This window comes from Enoplosus armatus, chromosome 19, assembly GCF_043641665.1.
Source record: "Enoplosus armatus isolate fEnoArm2 chromosome 19, fEnoArm2.hap1, whole genome shotgun sequence".
Taxonomy (NCBI): Eukaryota; Metazoa; Chordata; class Actinopteri; order Centrarchiformes; family Enoplosidae; genus Enoplosus; species Enoplosus armatus.
The window spans coordinates 12,950,913-12,969,409 of record NC_092198.1 but is presented as its reverse complement, the minus strand read 5'-3'; the positions used below and the strand labels follow the sequence as shown (position 1 = coordinate 12,969,409).

Here is an 18,497-nt window from a genome sequence, read left to right as displayed (position 1 = left end):
CAGACGTAAGCCCTCTCTTGGTGCAATGGGAAATCTTCACACGGCTTAAACCCCGGCTGCCATGGCAACATAATGAGATGCTAATTGAATGGAGGCCTGTATGGTTTGCCCCTCTGTTCATCCCCCTCTCAGATAGGCTAGGGCCAAAGCTAATGCTAATAGAACTCACTCAATAGAAGCTTTTCTATGCACCCCCCCCCATACTCTATAAATTAACCTCCCATGCAGTGCACACATGCATGCGTGCACGCATTCACACACATCTGCGCACTCACACTCTTTAAAAAAGCCTGAATGTCTTTCAAAGTCTGTGTCAGTCCAGGCATTGTGTGGCTAGGCAACTTAATTGGTTTAACCTTAAATCTTTGGCATGCCTTTCTATTTAAATGCTGTTCTTTGCATTGAGTAGGAGGCTTTTTTTTGATCTCATTAGCACAAGAATCCAAATTTCAATTTTCTGAATAATATCAAGTACAGTAACATTGGCTGAACCTCTACGGGATAGATACGGGAATGATAACTCTGCATTATGATACACACATGGGCTGATGACATTGAAGATATGAGTGAATTGCAAGTTTGCTCAGTAAAAATGACATGTCTGACACCGCTTTCCCTTACTTTTCTCATAGAAAATGTGTAGTAAATGCAGAGGCATATGGACACACAGACAAACGTAAAAGAAAAGATACAACCGAAAAAAATATATACAGAGCCAGCAGCTCGTCAACAAAAAAGGATGACTGAATAAGTGATGATTGCGTAGGCAGCTATTATATGATACAGTATGAATCACAGGTCTAGCACAGCTCCTATCCTGTGTGACAGAGCTGCTGTCCAGGAAAGATGATAAACCAGCACATAGCAAAATTTGGACACACAGCTGTGCGGCAGATTCTACTGCACTCAGCATAAATCACAGAATTGCACACATGCATGTCTATTTGGTGACGGTGTGCTGTTGTGTGTCTACAGGGCTGGCCACCTGGAGCGAGGCGATCTCCGGTGTTCGAGTAGAGACAATGAAAGGCAGCGACCCTATGTGACAGTGTCAGTGTTCATAGGAAGAGCAGAGGGATGACTTCTTCAGGGGTCACGGAAGAAGTCAGAGATCACATGGAGGGGGAAGACGGAAGATCAAATGGCAGGAAAAAAGAAAATCATACGGATAAAACACACGTGTGATTGTGCATGTATTTTCCTGCCATACACACACCGTCTACTGTGCTCTACTCTCGGAAGCAAATAACAGTTACATGAGGGCTGCAACACTCAGCCACAAGTGGTAAATATGCTGACAAGGTACTTAAGTTTTCCAACATGGTACTGTTGTTCCAAACACATTCTTCACATGGCACGGCTTACATTTCCATCTGATTATTAGTTGCATAAGCCGGGCTTCCAGTAGCGTAACTGCCTCTAAATTTACAATCTTACAAACCCTGTTAGAGCCAATAATCAACTATTTGTATCGTGCGTCTGTGCACACGTATGCTTTCATCAAGATCCATTTGCCTCTACTGTTAACCTTACTGATAAGCTTGTTGCGCCCTCTCTGTAACAATACCCACTAATCAATCACCTTTCAAAACAGGAAGTCCCCAGTTTGAACCCTCCAGCCTTCTAAGAGCGCTCTGTCATCACCACTTGCATACCAGCCATTATGTGAGCTGTGCCCACCTCCTGCCAACAAAGTGACAAGGAGACGCACAGACAGAGAGGTGGCACAGCCCAAGATGAAGTCTGGGTAATCTCCTCTGGGTGCTATTGTCCTGCAGAGAGGTGATGATGGGGGTATCCGTGTCTGTGCGTGTGAACGTGCATGCGTGCCGCTTGTGAGGATGTGAGGAATGTGTCGTGAGGAATGGAGGGGGCTTGTCTATCACCCTGCCAGCACATGATAAATCACTATACCTGAAACCCATTCACAACAGTGGAAAGTGGACAATAGGCAATGTAATAGAAAACAGGGCTGGGGTGAACGAGAGGAGAAGGGCTTGCAGTGAGGGATGGTTTACAAAAAAAAAAAGGTTTCTGAGGCCTTGGATGGGGGACATCTTGTCCTTGAGCATAAAAACTTTAATAACAAGATTAATTAGATAATGTGATGTAAAGATCTTCATCTAGAATTTGGGGCTTTGTAAGAACAGAAATAGATAGAAGAAAGAGTGGAAATGACGGAGGTGAAGAGAGGGATGAATGTGGAGTAGTTTCATTAGAGATTAACTGAAGACTTAAGGTGAGACCGAGTCTGAATGTTTATGAGAGAGGGGATGTGAGAGAAAGCACGTGAGGCATGGAAGACAGAAAGAAACCAGACTGACAGGAAGAGGAGAGAGAACAGCACAGTTAGAGGCTCTTTCTGGGACTCTCTCGAACAGCGGCGAGACGTCATTTGAAATGTGGCATCTGGTTCCCATCATCCTCGGCATTTGTCTGTGCAACATATACAGCCATGGGAGAAGAGATCATGTCTGTGGTATGCGCTTCCTCTACCGCACGTGGTCGTCACGTGAACATGACAATTCCTCTGGGGGTCACACAGGGGTGATGGTCAGAAACAAATTAAAAAATAGGGAAAAAGGTGAGATAATTTCTAAGTCACACTAAGATTTATTTAACCTATGGTCTTGGCAAACATGGTGTTGGGATTTGAATGGGGCTCCCAATTCTTGCACTAAATCTCCACCCAAAATCTCTCCTTTAAATTCTCTCGATTAACTTGGATTGCTTTAAATGTGTATAACAGTGTATAACAGTGATCTCATGGTGGATCCGTGATGGAGAAATTTCACACACACATCATACAGTGCAAAACTGAACACACACACTTTGTGTTACAGGAACCAGTGAAAAGGAACCCCACCCACACGCCCGGTTCCATCCTGCTCTTTCGTTCATGCTCCTTTGCTGTAATCATTTGGCCATCACCCTCTCCGTCTCCCCCTCTCCCCTGCTGGACACAAAGGCAGGAAGGAAGCATGGACAGCCAGAGAACAGAGAATGGTTGCTGGACGGAGCAGGTCAGCCGAAGGAAGCAGTGAGTGGTTTTCCTTTAACCACAGCAGGGATGTGACCAAAGGAGACCAACTATGAATGTCGAGCGTTGATCTCATTTATACCTACTCATGTAAATAGTAATTAGGTAATGTTTTATCAGTTAGGGATTTATAGATTTATATTTTACCACTCTCATGTCTGTTCGCAGTTCTGACTAAACATCTTTTTAATCATCCTTCATATGTTGTTGAAATGTATGTCTGTTCTATTAATTTACTGTAACAATATACTGAAACAGAATTGTGTATGTGTGTCTGCCTGTCTGAATTAATCAGTATTTTCATATATGTTCCAGTACATCTACAATCAAGGTCACCTGTAGCTGAACCCGAGTCAACTGCTCACTCACACACCACCACTCTGATCCATGAAGTTTTCCACCTGAGGAGCTGACCTCTACTCCTCATGTCAGGTCAGAGACCTTTTGTACATGCTGTCACATGACCTGCATATGGAGGTGCGTGTATTTCCATTTGCCTCTCTCCATCTCTAGCTGCAGACACGCAGAAAGGCTAAGTGTGATCCATGATTTTGTGTGGAGGCATGTATGGTTTGATGCTATCCAGACGCATATTGTTTTGACATGCAACAGCCACACATTTCGATCCAAGCATATTTCATGGTTCAACACTGGCTCCAGTCACATGTTACAGCGATAAAGTGGGGGGAAAAAAACGTACTTTCTGTCTGTTTCTGGAGTGGACACCTCACTGCTGAAGCCTAATGATTCCTGAGGACACAGAAAAGGAGACAGGTGTCAGATTTGACTTTTAAGCCAAAGACTGTGTAAAACTGACATTGTAAAGTGTGTATATAGGCTGTGCTTACCTGGATCTCAGAACGGAGCTGCAGGGATGTGCTGCTTGGGTCATGTTTCTCCTGAAAAAATGGCGAGAGAGAGAAGAAAGAGGGTCAAATGTCAGTGTCAAAGATCAATCACTTAATAACACAGGGGCATATGAACTGTGAGCACAGAACTGAGAAGACTAGAAAAACAAGGTAAAACAAGATCTGTATATGGACAAGAAAGGTCAGACTACAGAAACAGTGGATGGCATGTTTAACAATGCCCTGATGTGGGAAAGACGTTCTTTGGTCAGGTTCATGTAGACACACCTGCATATCAGTGCAAACAAACACAAGCACGTGTGTACACACCAACAACCCAGACAACTCAACAAGTCAAGTCTTGCTTCAGGTACCCAAAACCTGCAATACTTGTTTTGATTGTTATTGAATACCACAGTGGTGTAGCCTAGCAAAGTCTTGGCTTTCCCAGAAGAACAAGATATGACAAAAAAGCACCTACGTAACTAGCTCCATGAATTCCACTGTGTGACTACAATGACGTTAGTGTGCACCTCCCTAAACACAAGGAAACACCTGCTGGTTTGCCTCAAATCTTAAAAATACATCATATCACATTCTAATAAATGAAATGGCAGCACAAAAAGGCAAACTGGCCTATATGGAAAATAGATATCCAGACTTTGTCCATGAATTTAAGGAACAAACTACACAAATGGCTGTCCTGCACAAAAACAGTTCAACCTCTTTCACTTTCAAAACGTTGCTGAGCTTGTCCAGCCCGCAATGTCTGTCAGGGCTGTTTTCACTGTTACACAAGACTGGTGCTTGCATATGTCTAAAACAGGTGGCCTCATCACGGCATATCCAGATACAGATGTGCCTCGAACCAAATGCTTCTACAGACAGACACGGGGACTATACAATCACATCTGCAGCTTAGATTTTAACCTGCAGCATGTGATTATTTAAAGCCAATGAATGGCCTTGAGGGATTGGATGGGTGCATGCTTTCTTGGTTGTGTGTTCTTGAGTGCCTTTGAACTCTCATTGAGGAGATTACACAAGTCCTTGCACTCACACTCACCCAGTGCTACCAGCCTTGTACTGTGGGTTATCAAGCACCACAAAAACAGATGGGGTCAGTACTTTGCTTAATGGTAGTGATCAGATTTTTAAAATGTGGACCAGGGACTCCCTGCATCTCTAAACTTAAGGTTACCATGATGTCAACATTGTTCATTTCTAGTGGCCATTTTCTTGCTCATTGCACCATGAGAAATCTGTGGCTTTACCCTCCATGTTCCATTAATCTTTTTGACATGAGTTAGAGGGTAATCAAGGATAACCAAGCCGATATTACTTGCCTCAGTTATGCTAAAATACCATAAGGAGGCAAAATGACAGCACATAAATTGTGACTTGAAAAATATTTGTGAAAATACTAATGCATACATGTGGTAGGCTTTATAATATTATGAGTATGCAGACTATAAAGGGCATGGGAATGAGTTTACAGAGGAGGTTAGTCAACAAGATTATTTAGGGAAAAGTTATATTAAGGATAGCTGACCTCTTTTAAGTAAGTGTCAATGTCATGGTATTGCTGACATTTGTCAGGTCCCAAAAAAAAGAGAAACCATAACCCAAGACAAGTTCCTGTTTCTACTTTCTGTCTGACTTTTTTATATTTTACCAGATACAGCAGACTTACAGAAAATGTCTCATGACGCAAATGCTGATATTACCATTTCTATTTTTGTTCATGTGCAAGTATCTATTCAAATGGGGTGTGAAAATAAGTTTCAAGGATATGGATGTTAATAACACAAACCCCAGTGAATCTTGTTCTCTTTGGGTGTTACTACTCTCATACAAGAAAATGTCTCCCAAAGATAAGTGTTTTTTTGTCACAGCTGAAGACTACTGGAACATGGCAACACTTTCTGTCAAAGGTAAAGCTGTAGTGAATTTCCTCCTCTTATAGATGACGTACTTATCAGATAGGACAGAGTTTATTAGCTTGGCATCTTAACTGGTTATCTTACTGGAGGATCAGTATTCTTGGATAAAAGAGATGACATCAGCCAAGTACACTGCCCGTCCCCAAAAAAAGTCGCACACTCTAATATTTCGTTGGACCGCCTTTAGCTTTGAGTACGGCACGCATTCGCCGTGGCATCGTTTTGATAAGCTTCAGCAATGTCACAACAGTTATTTCCGTCCAGAGTTGCATTAATTTTCCGCCAAGATCTTGTATTGATGATGGGAGAGTCGGACCGCTGCACAAAGTCTTCTCCAGCACATCCCAAAGATTCTCAATGGGGCTGAGGTCTGGACTCTGTGGTGGCCAATCCATGTGTGAAAATGATGTCTCATGCTCCCTGAACCACTCATTCACAATGTGAGCCCAATGAATCCTGGCATTGTCATCTTGGAATATGCCCGTGCCATCAGGGAAGAAAAACTCCATTGATGGAAAGACCTGGTCATTCAGTATATTCAGGTAGTCAGCTGACCTCATTCTTTGGGCACATAACGTTGCTGAACCTAGACCTGACCAACCGCAGCAACCCCAGATCATAACACTGCCCCCACAGGCTTGTACGGTAGGCACTAGGCATGATGGGTGCATCACTTCATCTGCCTCTCTTCTTACCCTGATGCGCCCATCACTCTGGAACAGGGTAAATCTGGACTCATCAGACCACATGACCTTCTTCCATTGCTCCAGAGTCCAATCTTTATGCTCCCTAGCAAATTGAAGCCTTTTTTTCCGATTAGCCTCACTGATCAGTGGTTTTCTTAGGGTTACACAGCTGTTTAGTCCCAATCCCTTGAGTTCCCTTCGCATTGTGCGTGTGGAAATGCTCTTACTTTCACTATTAAACATAGCCGTGAGTTCTACTGTTGATTTCTTATATGATTTCACCAAACAAGCTAAGATCTCTGATCACGATCATCCAAGAGTTTGTTCCGACCACATTTCTTCCTCGAAGATGATGGTTCACCACTATCCTTCCAGGTTTTAATAATGCGTTGGATGGTTCTTAACCCAATTTTAGTAGTTTCAGCAATCTCCTTAGTTGTTTTCTTTGCTTGATGCAGGCCAATAATTTGACCCTTCTGAAACAGATTAACATCCTTTCCACGACCACATGATATGTCTTCCGACATGGTTGTTTAAGAAATGAGAAGCTATTCACCGCATCAGCTAGGGTTAAATAAGTTGTTGCCAGCTGAAACATATTCATCACTGCAGTAATCATCCAATGGAAGGCTCTTACCTATTTGCTTAGTTAAATCCAGGTGGTGACTTTTTTTTGGGACGGGCAGTGTAGGTAAGGTCAGCAGAAGCAGGTTGAGGGCTGCTAGGTGACCGGCTTCCTAAAACAATTAAATGGCACTTGCTGCTGTTGCCAGAAAGAAAAGACTAATTGAATCTGGAGTTTCCCAAATGTAAAGCAGAAATAGGAAATGAGTTGTTTCTGAGAAGTGCCCAGCATCACAGGAAACTGAATATAGAACACTTCCTACACTTGGTCCGTCATGCTTCCTAATCACAGTGACCTGTAGTTTAACCTTTATTCTTCTTAGACTGGGCTTTCGTCAAGGGATTACAATCCTTCCACACTCCACACCCTCTAAGCATGAGTCAGTGAGTGGCTGATAGTTAAAGAACTTGGAAGTGACTTAACCTCCTTTAAGAGATCTTTAAGAGCCTGTAGCCTGCAGGTCATTTGAACAGGAGACCTCTAGTGCTGAGGTGGCTAAAAGTCTCAAAATTAGCCTGAACCCTGCACTTATCACAACAGTAATCAACTGAAGGCAGACGATAATGGTGTTAGTGAGACAGTCTGTCTGGCTTTATCTTTAACGTTAACTTTAGCACTACAAGTCTTCCTAACCTGTTTGCCTGTTCATCTATTTGCCTGTTACAGTGATCTAGCGGACAGAGGCACAGGACCGGACATTTCTTTGGAAAGTAAATCAAGTAATGTTGGAAGAACTCTGAGACAATTTGTCCATCCCAGGGAATATGGTGATTCCCATAAGTCAGAGAGCAGGTACCTGTCTGAGGTCATAAAAACTTCATCTACCAGACCTACAGAGGTACAGGGTTTGGTCTCATTACATTGCCAGTTTGCGCATAGGGAAAATCTGGGACAGACCTTAATGTCTTTTTCTTACAGAGGCAGAGCTTATGTGAGAGAAAGAAACAACACGTCTATCCCTTAAACAAGCACAGCTTTGGCAGTCAGCTCTGTTTAAACAACTGCACGGTGCAGAATAATGTGGGTTTACTCAGAAAAACCCACGAAAATAAGGAACAAGGTGTGTGAACAGGGCTTCTCCGGACTGCGGTGACAGGAAAGAGATATGCCAGTCTCGCCACTGGATAACTACAGGCACCATGCCGACTGGTTGTAAAAATTATTTTAAAACACACTGCCACACTGTCGGCACACTGCCTAGCAAACACACCACACATAGACACACACAAAAAATACACAGCCAGACACAGGCCCTGGCATGGCCACACACATGCCACCACAGACATAAACCTTGACAGATACCCAAACCAAGGAGCACCTACACACACACACTCTCAACTCGCCTCCACTTTCACAGACAGAGCCTCCACTTTCACAGATAGAGCGCCGAAGAGACAGAACCACAAAGCAGCTCTCTGTTCCTCCTACTCCTCCTCAGCTTCCCTTTACTCCCTGTGTGTGCGTGCCATTTCTGACATGGAAGGAGGGGGTGAGAGGGTGAAAAGATGAGGAGAAGATCACGAAAAACGAACAAAACCTGCATCCCGTTTGCCTTTCACTGCAGATCTGTGAGATGAATTTGTCACGGCGCAGAACGTGGAGAAATTTGTGTAAAAGCTTCTGAAGGCAAACTTGGGTTTCTTTCAGACTTGTGCACCATTTACAGAGAAGCAGAAGTGAAATGGTGAAGAAGTTGCCAGCATAACTGACACAGTTTCTAAAAGAGAATATCAAATTGGTGCATTTTTGAGGGGGTGTCTGTGTGTGTGAGACTTAGATCTCACAACACACTCCCAGAGGGGGTATGCTATCCTTTACATGAACTTACCAGCATCAGCCTGAGATACTGCCCTACTTACCCTGAATTGGCACGTATGCGTGTGAATGTGCATGCATTTCCCCCCAGATGTTCACAGGGTTGTTTGTGCACGATTCATTCTGTGTGTATCTACGTGCAAGTGTGATGTGAATGCAAGACTCTGATTGCTTAAGCGTGACTGAATTGAGTTAAAATAAGAGAGAGAGAAAGAAATAAGGGAGCATACGAGGGAGAGCGTCGGCTAATGAGGATCACTATGTCTGCAGACAGGGAAACTAGCATCTGAAACGACTGAACCCCCCCCCCCCCCCCACACACACACACTCACAGGCATCAAAAGCTCCTGTAAAGTGCAGTGTAATTGCAAGCACCACATTGCTTTCCATCATTAACCCAGAAAATACAGCTAAATTCTGCTTTGCTGCAGAAGGACCAGACTCTGTTAATGAGAGGGAAAGGACAGAAATACAGATGAGTGTGAAACAGCAGCTGTTTAGTCCAAACATGACTGCAAAAGCCCACCAAAGTCATGAGTTCCCACAGTGGAGTTGCTGCCAAACTCAGAGGCAAAAGTAGGCGGATATACGGCAAAACTAGAGAGACCAGGTGGCTTAGTGGAGGTATGCCAACTGGCATGGTTGGGTGAATCTGGGCGGGCGAATATGAGGTGGCTAGGTAGGACAGCGCATGTGGAGGGACAGGCACCAACTGGAAAGCCTGGTGCAAGAACCAAAAAGACGTTACGGGTGGGACCAGTATGGCACGGTGCAAGCCTGATCTACACATACACACGACTGAACACAAGCATGTACCATCATTTAAATCTCACACACAAAAGCAGGAAATACATACATCTCAGCAGTATAAACCAGTCTGCTATGCCACCTCTATGGTGCTTCACGGTTAAATTAATTTACGAGAAACAGAAGACCATCAGCATACTCAATAAAACCTCTACGCTTCCTTTCCAGAAGGCTTGAGAGAGTGAGCGTGTGTGTGTGTGTGTGTACGTGCAAACAGGCATGCGTGCTTATATAGTGTGGAGCATTCCTAAGCCTTGTGGATCATCATTGTTTTGGTATTTCAAGACAAATACCAGAGTTATTACAAATTCCAATGACAGAGTCATGATCTCAATGCTGACTAATAAATCATAAAATAAAATTACAAATATACCACTTGCTTTCCACAAGGGTTATGCCAATAATGGAGCTATACCAACATCATTTGAAAGTCTTAAGGCAACAAAGGCAGCTGTTTGGTCAGTCGCTACATTTCTAGGCTAAAAGCCTGAAGGTAGACAGGACAAATAAGCAGCAGAATTCATGGCAGAGTTTGTCTTTCTTCTATACTGTAGTTTTAACCCAGGTGAACTGACCCACTTTGACGAACACACTTCATGCAGGCATTAGCACATTAACCACACTGTTCCTCACCTCATGGCAAAAACAAAACACAAGTCTGTACTTGAGTCTTGACCCCCAACTGTCAAGCTACTCAGCTGCAAAACCATTACAGAGTATTCCTGAGGCTAGCAGATCAGTCTGACACCAGCTGAGGCATTTTTGTGTCAAAAGTGTTTCGATTATGAAGTCAACAGTGAGACCAACAACTGAGGGATTTTGGCAAAAGCATCAAAGGATTTAGTCTTCAAGGCCTCCTTGTTTATCCACGACTTTCAAATTACTCTCAAGGATATTACCAGATTCTGTTGCAATGCCTCATCATGGTTTACAGCATGTAGAAATGTGTCAAAAGGTTCGCCCCCACAACCACAAATTTCAAAATGATCCATCTCGATTTATAGTTGATGTACTTCATCTGTTCCATCACTGTGGTTTGAGATCCATGCCAATATGCAGTTTGATGTTTTCCTGCATCGGCTATACACGATTATCTACCCGACCAACCAGTCTCTGCACGCCTGTGGGATCCCTCTTGTAGCTTCTACGTCCATGTTTTGGCATGTTTTCAGCTTCAGTAGCAGCTCCAGTGTTGAAGAAAAGATAGCACAAGAAAGTAACAGAGAGATGTGATAAATAGCCTTTATGTTATTTCCAATGGACTGAGTGACGCTTGGTGTTTTCGTAATTTGTTAAATAGGTGGAGGAGACAAGAAAGATTATACACTTAATTATACAAATTATATCGACAGCAATTACACCAGCAATTATCCAAAACGTAGGCCTGCTTAAAGGATGGATCTGAAGTGTTTAACTCTCTGCTTACAAGTGCATGTTGAGAAGGTGAATTGCATCTATGTAAATTATCTACAGTTTGTGGTTTTGGTCAAATATTTCCGATATAATAAATGCAAAACAATATGAAAAAAACGGTCTAAATGTGACTCATTTTGCAGTTGAATCTTTTCTTTCACCCTTTGGCCTGAACCTTCAATTTGTTTAAGTCGCTGAACTCAGCATGCCTGTGAGAGCCATCCAAACTCTCGTTGACCATAGAAGCACTGGGAAACTGTGCATGGTAGCGCTAATCCATAGGTCACATTCCCAAAGGGGGATGTTTATTTAACCCCCTTTGTGCTGCTAGTCATAAAGCTAACATGAAGATGCAGAAGAACAACCCAGCAGAGACCAGGCAGGAAGTGGGTACATCGATAGTCATCTCTGAGAGAGCCTCTATCAGCAACTCCTAAATGGGAGAGCTCCACGTTTTACCACAACAGATAGCCATCACTTTGTCAGCTGAGAGGCCCCTCAAGAGCTGGCAGACACGTTGTACAAGTGAAAACAAACACAAATGTTAAGCTCCACACATTTTTGTAAAAATGTTAATGTTGCAAGAAAGGATTTCTCAAGAAAAGGAGCCAAACCCCCCCCAAAAAGAAACCAAAGTGTTTCAATTAAAAAAGATTAATTAAAGAGTTAACTCGAGAATGATTTGGAGAACAGAAATCTAAATAAGAGGGCTTCTTCTTTCTCTTTGGTGTCACCATGCTGACAACAGCTAAACTGTAGACAGTGGGGCTTTCTTGTGGGAATTTTACAAGTTACAACCTGTTAACATACATAGACTTTGTCATCATACGTTAACCTAAGGCTGCTCTCTTATGGCACCATGCCTGACCTCGTCCAGCACCTCCTTTATCTTGACTTCTGCCTCCTCTTGTAGTCTGAGTGTGAAGAACAGGAAAGGTCAAAGCTAAGGTGACCTTTGCCCCATAAGTCGCATGCCTCCTGACCAAAGCTGATTTGGAGTGAGTAATCTTCTTGGTCCAAAAAAGTTACAGTAGGAGAGAAGTGAGGTTCAAGTCACCCGTTAAAAATAGAAAAGAACTGACCTATAAATTTGGTGTGGAGAGAAAAAGAAAGACAATGACTGGACAGGGAGTGAGTCTTGTGGAGACATGACTGCATCACCCACCATCCTGTACCCTTTACAAGTGACAGGTCTCTCCCTAAAGGCCAAGTCCCCCAGGAGTGCCACTTACTAAATGTCTCCCCCATTAACGTGGCTCTTGGACATTGTGACCTTCTTTCACCATCTGCTATTGGTTCTAAGGGAGGCGGCTGCGTGACGTTGGCTTGCAGCCACTGACTTCTGGACACACTTCACAAGATACAATTGTCACTAGTCTCTCTCTGACTGGGCGTCCATTCCGCTGCGCTTATTCCCGGTTCATCTTGGCCTCCTGTGCTCTGCCTGTCTTTCACCCCGTCTCCTCTCGTGTATTACTTTCACAATGTATTTCACTTGTTGCTCTAGTTTTACAGATGCGCCACAGCCTTTGAGACTGTGACAGTATCCAGCTGGCCATCAATAGGAGGAATTTTGTCTTAACCTACTCTGACCCTTGATAGCTTGGTATAGAAAAGACTGCTCTAGACTTAAATATTCCCCAAACCTAATTTTAGAAAAGGACTGCACTGAAATGCAAAGCAAAGTTCAATCCATATAGCGTGGGTTGATACTGCACATATTCCTTCCTTCATGTTTTTTCTCTCCTCCTCTCCTATATTTTGGTGCCAAACTTTGCAGAGTGTTGGGGCAGCTGCAGGCTCTCACATTCTCCACTCCTCTTCATTCCCCTCATCCTCCTCCGTGCGTCTTCCTCTGTTCACATCCTCATCCTCCTCCTGTGCTGGGCTTCAGGCTCAGGGCCCAGTCAGCTTTTTTCCTCTCTTCTTATACATGAAGCTGCAAGTCTGCCCTGATTGCTTCCTCTCCCCCTGTTTTATCTCCTCAGGATAAAACCTTCCAAAACTATAAAATGTCCAGAGGTAATCCACTGTGAAACTGACCTGATGTAAAACTATAGAAAGTGGCCACACAGAAAGAACACTTAACAAAATGCATCCACAGCAAAGATTTTTTATGCTTTCCAATCCTTATTGTCAGAGCTGTGAGAACAGGATGTCTGCCTGCAGTCATTTAAAAGAAGAGCACAATAAATCACTTATTCATCTAAGCCATACCTGTCAACCCAACCAAAACCACATGGCTGCCTTCAAGCAAAAGAGGCCTCCCATTAAACTGGAAAACCAGTACTGACAGACAAAAATATATGAGCAGAGACAATTTGGACAGGGGCTAAAATAAGAAAAGCTGAGGTAACCTATATCAGCGAGAGCAAAATCTGTGAAGGAAGATCTGAATCATTATTTTGTCAGGCAGTACCATTATATTTGTGACACCTATATGCCTCGTTTTATTTAAGTTGGACATTTTACTTTCAAGCAGATCTATCTAGCTCAGGAGAATACAACAAAGTGGCAATCTTTCGTATCTAGTTGTTTTAGAAATTGAGCACAAATGGCATTTCCTAAATGGTTCAAACCAATTAAATTCACCATGAATAGCATAGAGCAATTATGAAGTTAGCATCAACACTTGCTCTGTGGACCTATTGGGTAGTGTGCTGCACAGAGCTGGGCCCTCTGTAGCAGCACCAGCAGCATTCCTTCATACATTAGTGTGCAGCTTAGCAACCAAAGGGGTGCCCCACTACCCTACATCCTTGTGAAAAGGACCCCAAACCCCCGCCCCATGGACCTCCAGAACACCACTGCATTCACATCCAGAAAAGGCATACTGTCTTCGGGGAAAGTCTTAAACCTTAGCACACATTCATGGCTGTTCCGTCGCTGATGTTCCTTGCCAGGTTGTTGGCTAAGATTGTGGAAATTACACTCTGTAAAGCTATGAGACTATTCTAAAAGGGGGATTTTTAGGGTCATTATTAAAAGGATTTGCAAAAAAAATTATCATTTGTCCAAAGCAATTTGAAGGCATGCAAACTGAGAAGAGAACGAGAAATGTTGTGGCTGACAGCTGTTTTTGTTCGAACTATGTTGCTATGCAAGTTTTTTTTATTCTTTTGTGTGTGCGAGTTTGTGTGAGTGTGCGTTTACCATGTCAAGCTCCTGGGAGACTCGTCTTTTACGTAGCTCTTCCATACGGTCGCTGACGTCACTGAAGCAGGTGTTGTAGTACTCAGAGTACTCCTGGGCAAGGTCATCTATGTTGCCCAGAGAACCATCCTGGAGAGAGGAAGAGAGGGACTGGTTTAGCCCAGGAACTACAACATCCTGAGAAAGGAAAGCTGATAATCTGACTCTACAAGGGGAGAAAAAATGCAAAAACACAAAAAACTGCAGTAACACAAAAAACTGAATCCGTTTCCGTTTCTTAACTCCTTCATATGCATATACAATAAATGCAATCATGAGCTTCTATCACTTAACAACATCCCACCAGTGCTTCAGGAAAGGAAAAAGCCTGAAGTTAGTACACTGTGTGACAAACACACGCCCATACCTCTTCTCCAGTTACCCTGAGCACAGCTTTATAAAACCACCGTCACATACACTTACAATTAGTGGCGTATAAAAAGGTACCTACAAACATGCATTTGGGTAAACCTGGCATGGCTTGAGGGTGGCAACATAATCACTCACACATCACCACTTCCAACACTGCCTCACAGATTTAATGAGCAAACCAAATATTTTGTTTGTTTGACATGAGATGGGGACAAACAACTGACGTAAAAGCTGGTGCAACTGATGCAAACTGGTAAAACACATGTGCAGAGGCGTGTGTTGTTCCTTTTCACCAATCTACTCACAATCCATACAAACAGAAAAACCCAAAAATATCACATCCCATTCAGTGACTGTCTTTGGCCAGCCGTGGTTTGATCCTGGGTTTTGTCTTTATCAAGGCTCATATCAAGGATGCCCTTTACCTCCTCAGACATTCACCGAACTCCAAACCCAAACACACTCTTCCGGTTAGCTGTAGTTTAGATCAGCAAAGTTCCTGTCTTTGTGTGGAAGACATGTGTTTAGGATTGAGGGAGGAAGCTGTGCTCCAAACAGTAAAGACCTTACCTAACAGAATGCTCTTTGGATATAATGTTCTCCAAGTTAATTTTGGAAACATTAATAGTGTTGCAGGTTCAAACTTGGGTTCTATGAAAACAAGTCAGCGAATACAAACCGCCAACACAAGAGGCCTGTATCATGAAGCAAGTGTGCGTTTCAGGTTTCAGACTGACGTGAAAACAAATGATCTGGGCTGTAGTCAGTACAGTTATCCTGCTAACTAGTCATGCTCCATAAAACCAGAAAAAAATCTGAAAATTTAGCTTAGCTAAGCCCTTAAGAATTTTTGCAGGACATAGAGCAATCTCTTTTGCACAATGTGGGAGAGAAGACTGACTCCCATCTCTTGCCTTGGTAAAAAATGTAGGCCATTCTGGCAGTGATGGCTAACTGTTGAATATTCATCAGTGTTGATCTAATCTGTGCCAGGCAGACAGCTAGCATTGAGTCACTGTGCAGGGTCCGAACAGTCTCTCTCAGTCTCTGTCTTTCTCAACCGGACTCCCTATCTGTGTGCCAGGCCACAAATGAATGGATCACTGTGAGTGTGTATGCCACACACACGCACACAAACACACACACACACACACACACACACACACACACACACACACACACACACACACACACACACACACACACACAGGGGCATAGGGCCTCCATGGACACACATTAGCATGCACTCACATGCATGCAGGAGATTTCAAAAACATTGGACCAAAACAAACTGAGGCAGGCCAATCATATACAACACAGCTCAGTGTTGAAAGGGTAGTTACTGATTGTGCACTGAACACAACATCACTAACAAACACACGTTCTGTCTCAAAAGTCCAGTTTGGCTGGCTGTGATCTATCCTCCCACTCTCATTACTTGAGAAATCCTGTTCTGGCCAGACATATGGTTTGAGATGACAGAGATTCCCGGTGGGAGCCCTCCCTGAGCAGACACATGCTTTCCCCTTCATTCCTCACATTGACTGAAAGCACGTTCTCATTACAGAACTCCAGGATGTTTTAATCAGCATACACATGCCACGACTGTGCCGATCTGTTTGCCACATCCAGAAGATAAGAGTGAACCCCGTCCTGAGATTACACACCAAGTCTTGATTGACAGGGGGCCACTCCAGTTGGTGTTAACATTGATGGATTAGTTGGTCATAGCAGCAGAATCTAATTAATCAAGCTTTGCCACTTTTCTGGCCCTACTCTCACAGGAACATTTAATGTAAACCTCAGCTGTGGAAAGGTAAAGCTGCGCGTGCTGTTCTTAGACTGATGTGTGTTTGTGACTGTATACATCCACGTGTGGGCAAACATTCATGTGTGTGCGTAGATAACTGGGATTCCTCCAATTCTCCAGTGACATGAGCTCATGCGGATCCAACACAGCTGACCCTCACACCCCACCTCCACCACCACCTTGTAAAACCATATTGCATATGCTCAGTATAGTGTAGAGAAAGCAAATGCCTTTGGGAGAATCGCAGCATGTGAGGGAGCGAATTAAGAAAGGTAAATCAACTATTTTCTCAGCACATTAGATTGACCATGTGTCAACAGATGAGCGAGCATTTAGTCGACATTTTACAGAGAATCTGTCCACGTGGGAGTGTAGGTGGAAGAGCATGGAGGGATCTGACAGCAGTCCACACATCCAGTTTGGAAATGTTGGCAGGGGGGTGGGGGTGGAGGCTGGACAAGGGATGATTTGTAGGATACTGACTAGGACAGCTGTGGGGTGAGAGGAGGATAAAACATCTGGAGACTGGGAAGAAAAAGAATCTACATCTATAAGAGAGATTCTACAGATGAGTAATAAATCCCCCACAGCTTATCTTACCTGGAAAGCATATGGGTCTCTGTGTGTTCTCTCATGTTAAGCTAACTAATAACCCTTAAAACAATTCTTACTCTAAAAATATCCTTTGAAACCATTTTAGAAATGAATTAACCAGAATAATAAACACATCTAGTTTTATAGAGATACAGTACGTTTGAAATGGAGACGAATACTGTTTCAGCTGATGTAACTGCTTCTCCACCCTGGATGTGCGGGAGGCCAACTCCCAGTTTTGACTCGGACAATAGAAACAATAGTCAATACAAAAAAACAACACCCAAGCAAACATGTGCAAGTCAGTTTGTGCATATTTACAGTTAAGAGTGTGCAAGAGTTATTTACTGTTCAAGCCCAAGATATTGTCTGCTCAGTCAAGATGGCTACTCCCAATGTGCAGCTGAAATTTGTCAGACCAAACAAAACTGTGTTGCATGTCACTTCTGTTCCAAAACTTTGCACAACTCAAAACAGAGAAAAAGTTCTGAGAAATGTTATGGGATACTGCTGTAGAAGACACTTGTGAGAAGTACTACTCTGTGTAAAAGCCGTAATCACTGTGAGGTAGTGGCTACCATGTTGTTCCACCATCAAAACACAAATTACTGGTATTGCACCACAGTGGATAAATATTTCAATAATGTGTGACATGATTGCTACTGAGTCATTACCAAGTGATTTACACAATATTCATTCGAGACTGGTTTGGAGGGACGGAGATGATAAGCATCCATGCCAGAATTCCAAATATATTTCATTCCCTGTCTCTCATGGAAAGAAATCAAATATCCTCAGCTTTAGTGTTGGAATTTTAATGTATATGCTCTATATGCTGACCAAAGGCAGCATGGTTACACATATGAGAAAGCAAACAGCATGAAGACCCAGTAGCTTCTGCTCACTTAATCAATTAGCGATGGTATCCCTGGCATTCTTACTACCACAGAAGTTTGCCTCTTAAGGCATTCAGTAAGCCAGTTTAAAATCATTGTCACCATTCACACAGACCGGGCTGCTATTGCTGTATCATACACATCACTGATAAACCACACAATTATAACATATCTTATATATATTTCTGACTTGACCAGTTCATTAAGAACGGTTGCTCTAACGTGTCTATATATTGAAGTGAAGGCAGTAACAAGCTCTGCCAAGGGGATTTTCTTGTTCTTTTTGGGGTAAATGGTGAAAAACATTTCCTGAGGATTGCCATTTAACTCTGCAGTGTTTTGTTTCACATGATAATACTTTCAACAGCTGTTGTTTCTAATATTTTTTATATAAACATTGCTAAGAATGTGCAGTCCACAGCTGAAGTGACCATTTCTTCAAGACAGAACATCTGA

At 43.1% G+C, this 18,497-nt stretch overlaps 1 protein-coding gene across 2 annotated transcripts in view; it reads right to left on the bottom strand.

Moving 5' to 3' along the window:
• Nucleotides 1-18,497, bottom strand: part of sash1a (SAM and SH3 domain containing 1a) — a 158,613-nt gene that overhangs the window by 28,809 nt on the left and 111,307 nt on the right. For both annotated transcript variants that reach the window (XM_070925462.1, XM_070925463.1), the window contains exons 2-4: nucleotides 14,331-14,459; nucleotides 3,889-3,939; nucleotides 3,741-3,790 (exon numbers count right to left, since the gene is read on the bottom strand). In XM_070925462.1, the coding sequence (XP_070781563.1) occupies nucleotides 3,741-3,790; nucleotides 3,889-3,939; nucleotides 14,331-14,459 (230 nt within the window). The remainder of the gene's footprint in view (nucleotides 1-3,740; nucleotides 3,791-3,888; nucleotides 3,940-14,330; nucleotides 14,460-18,497) is intronic.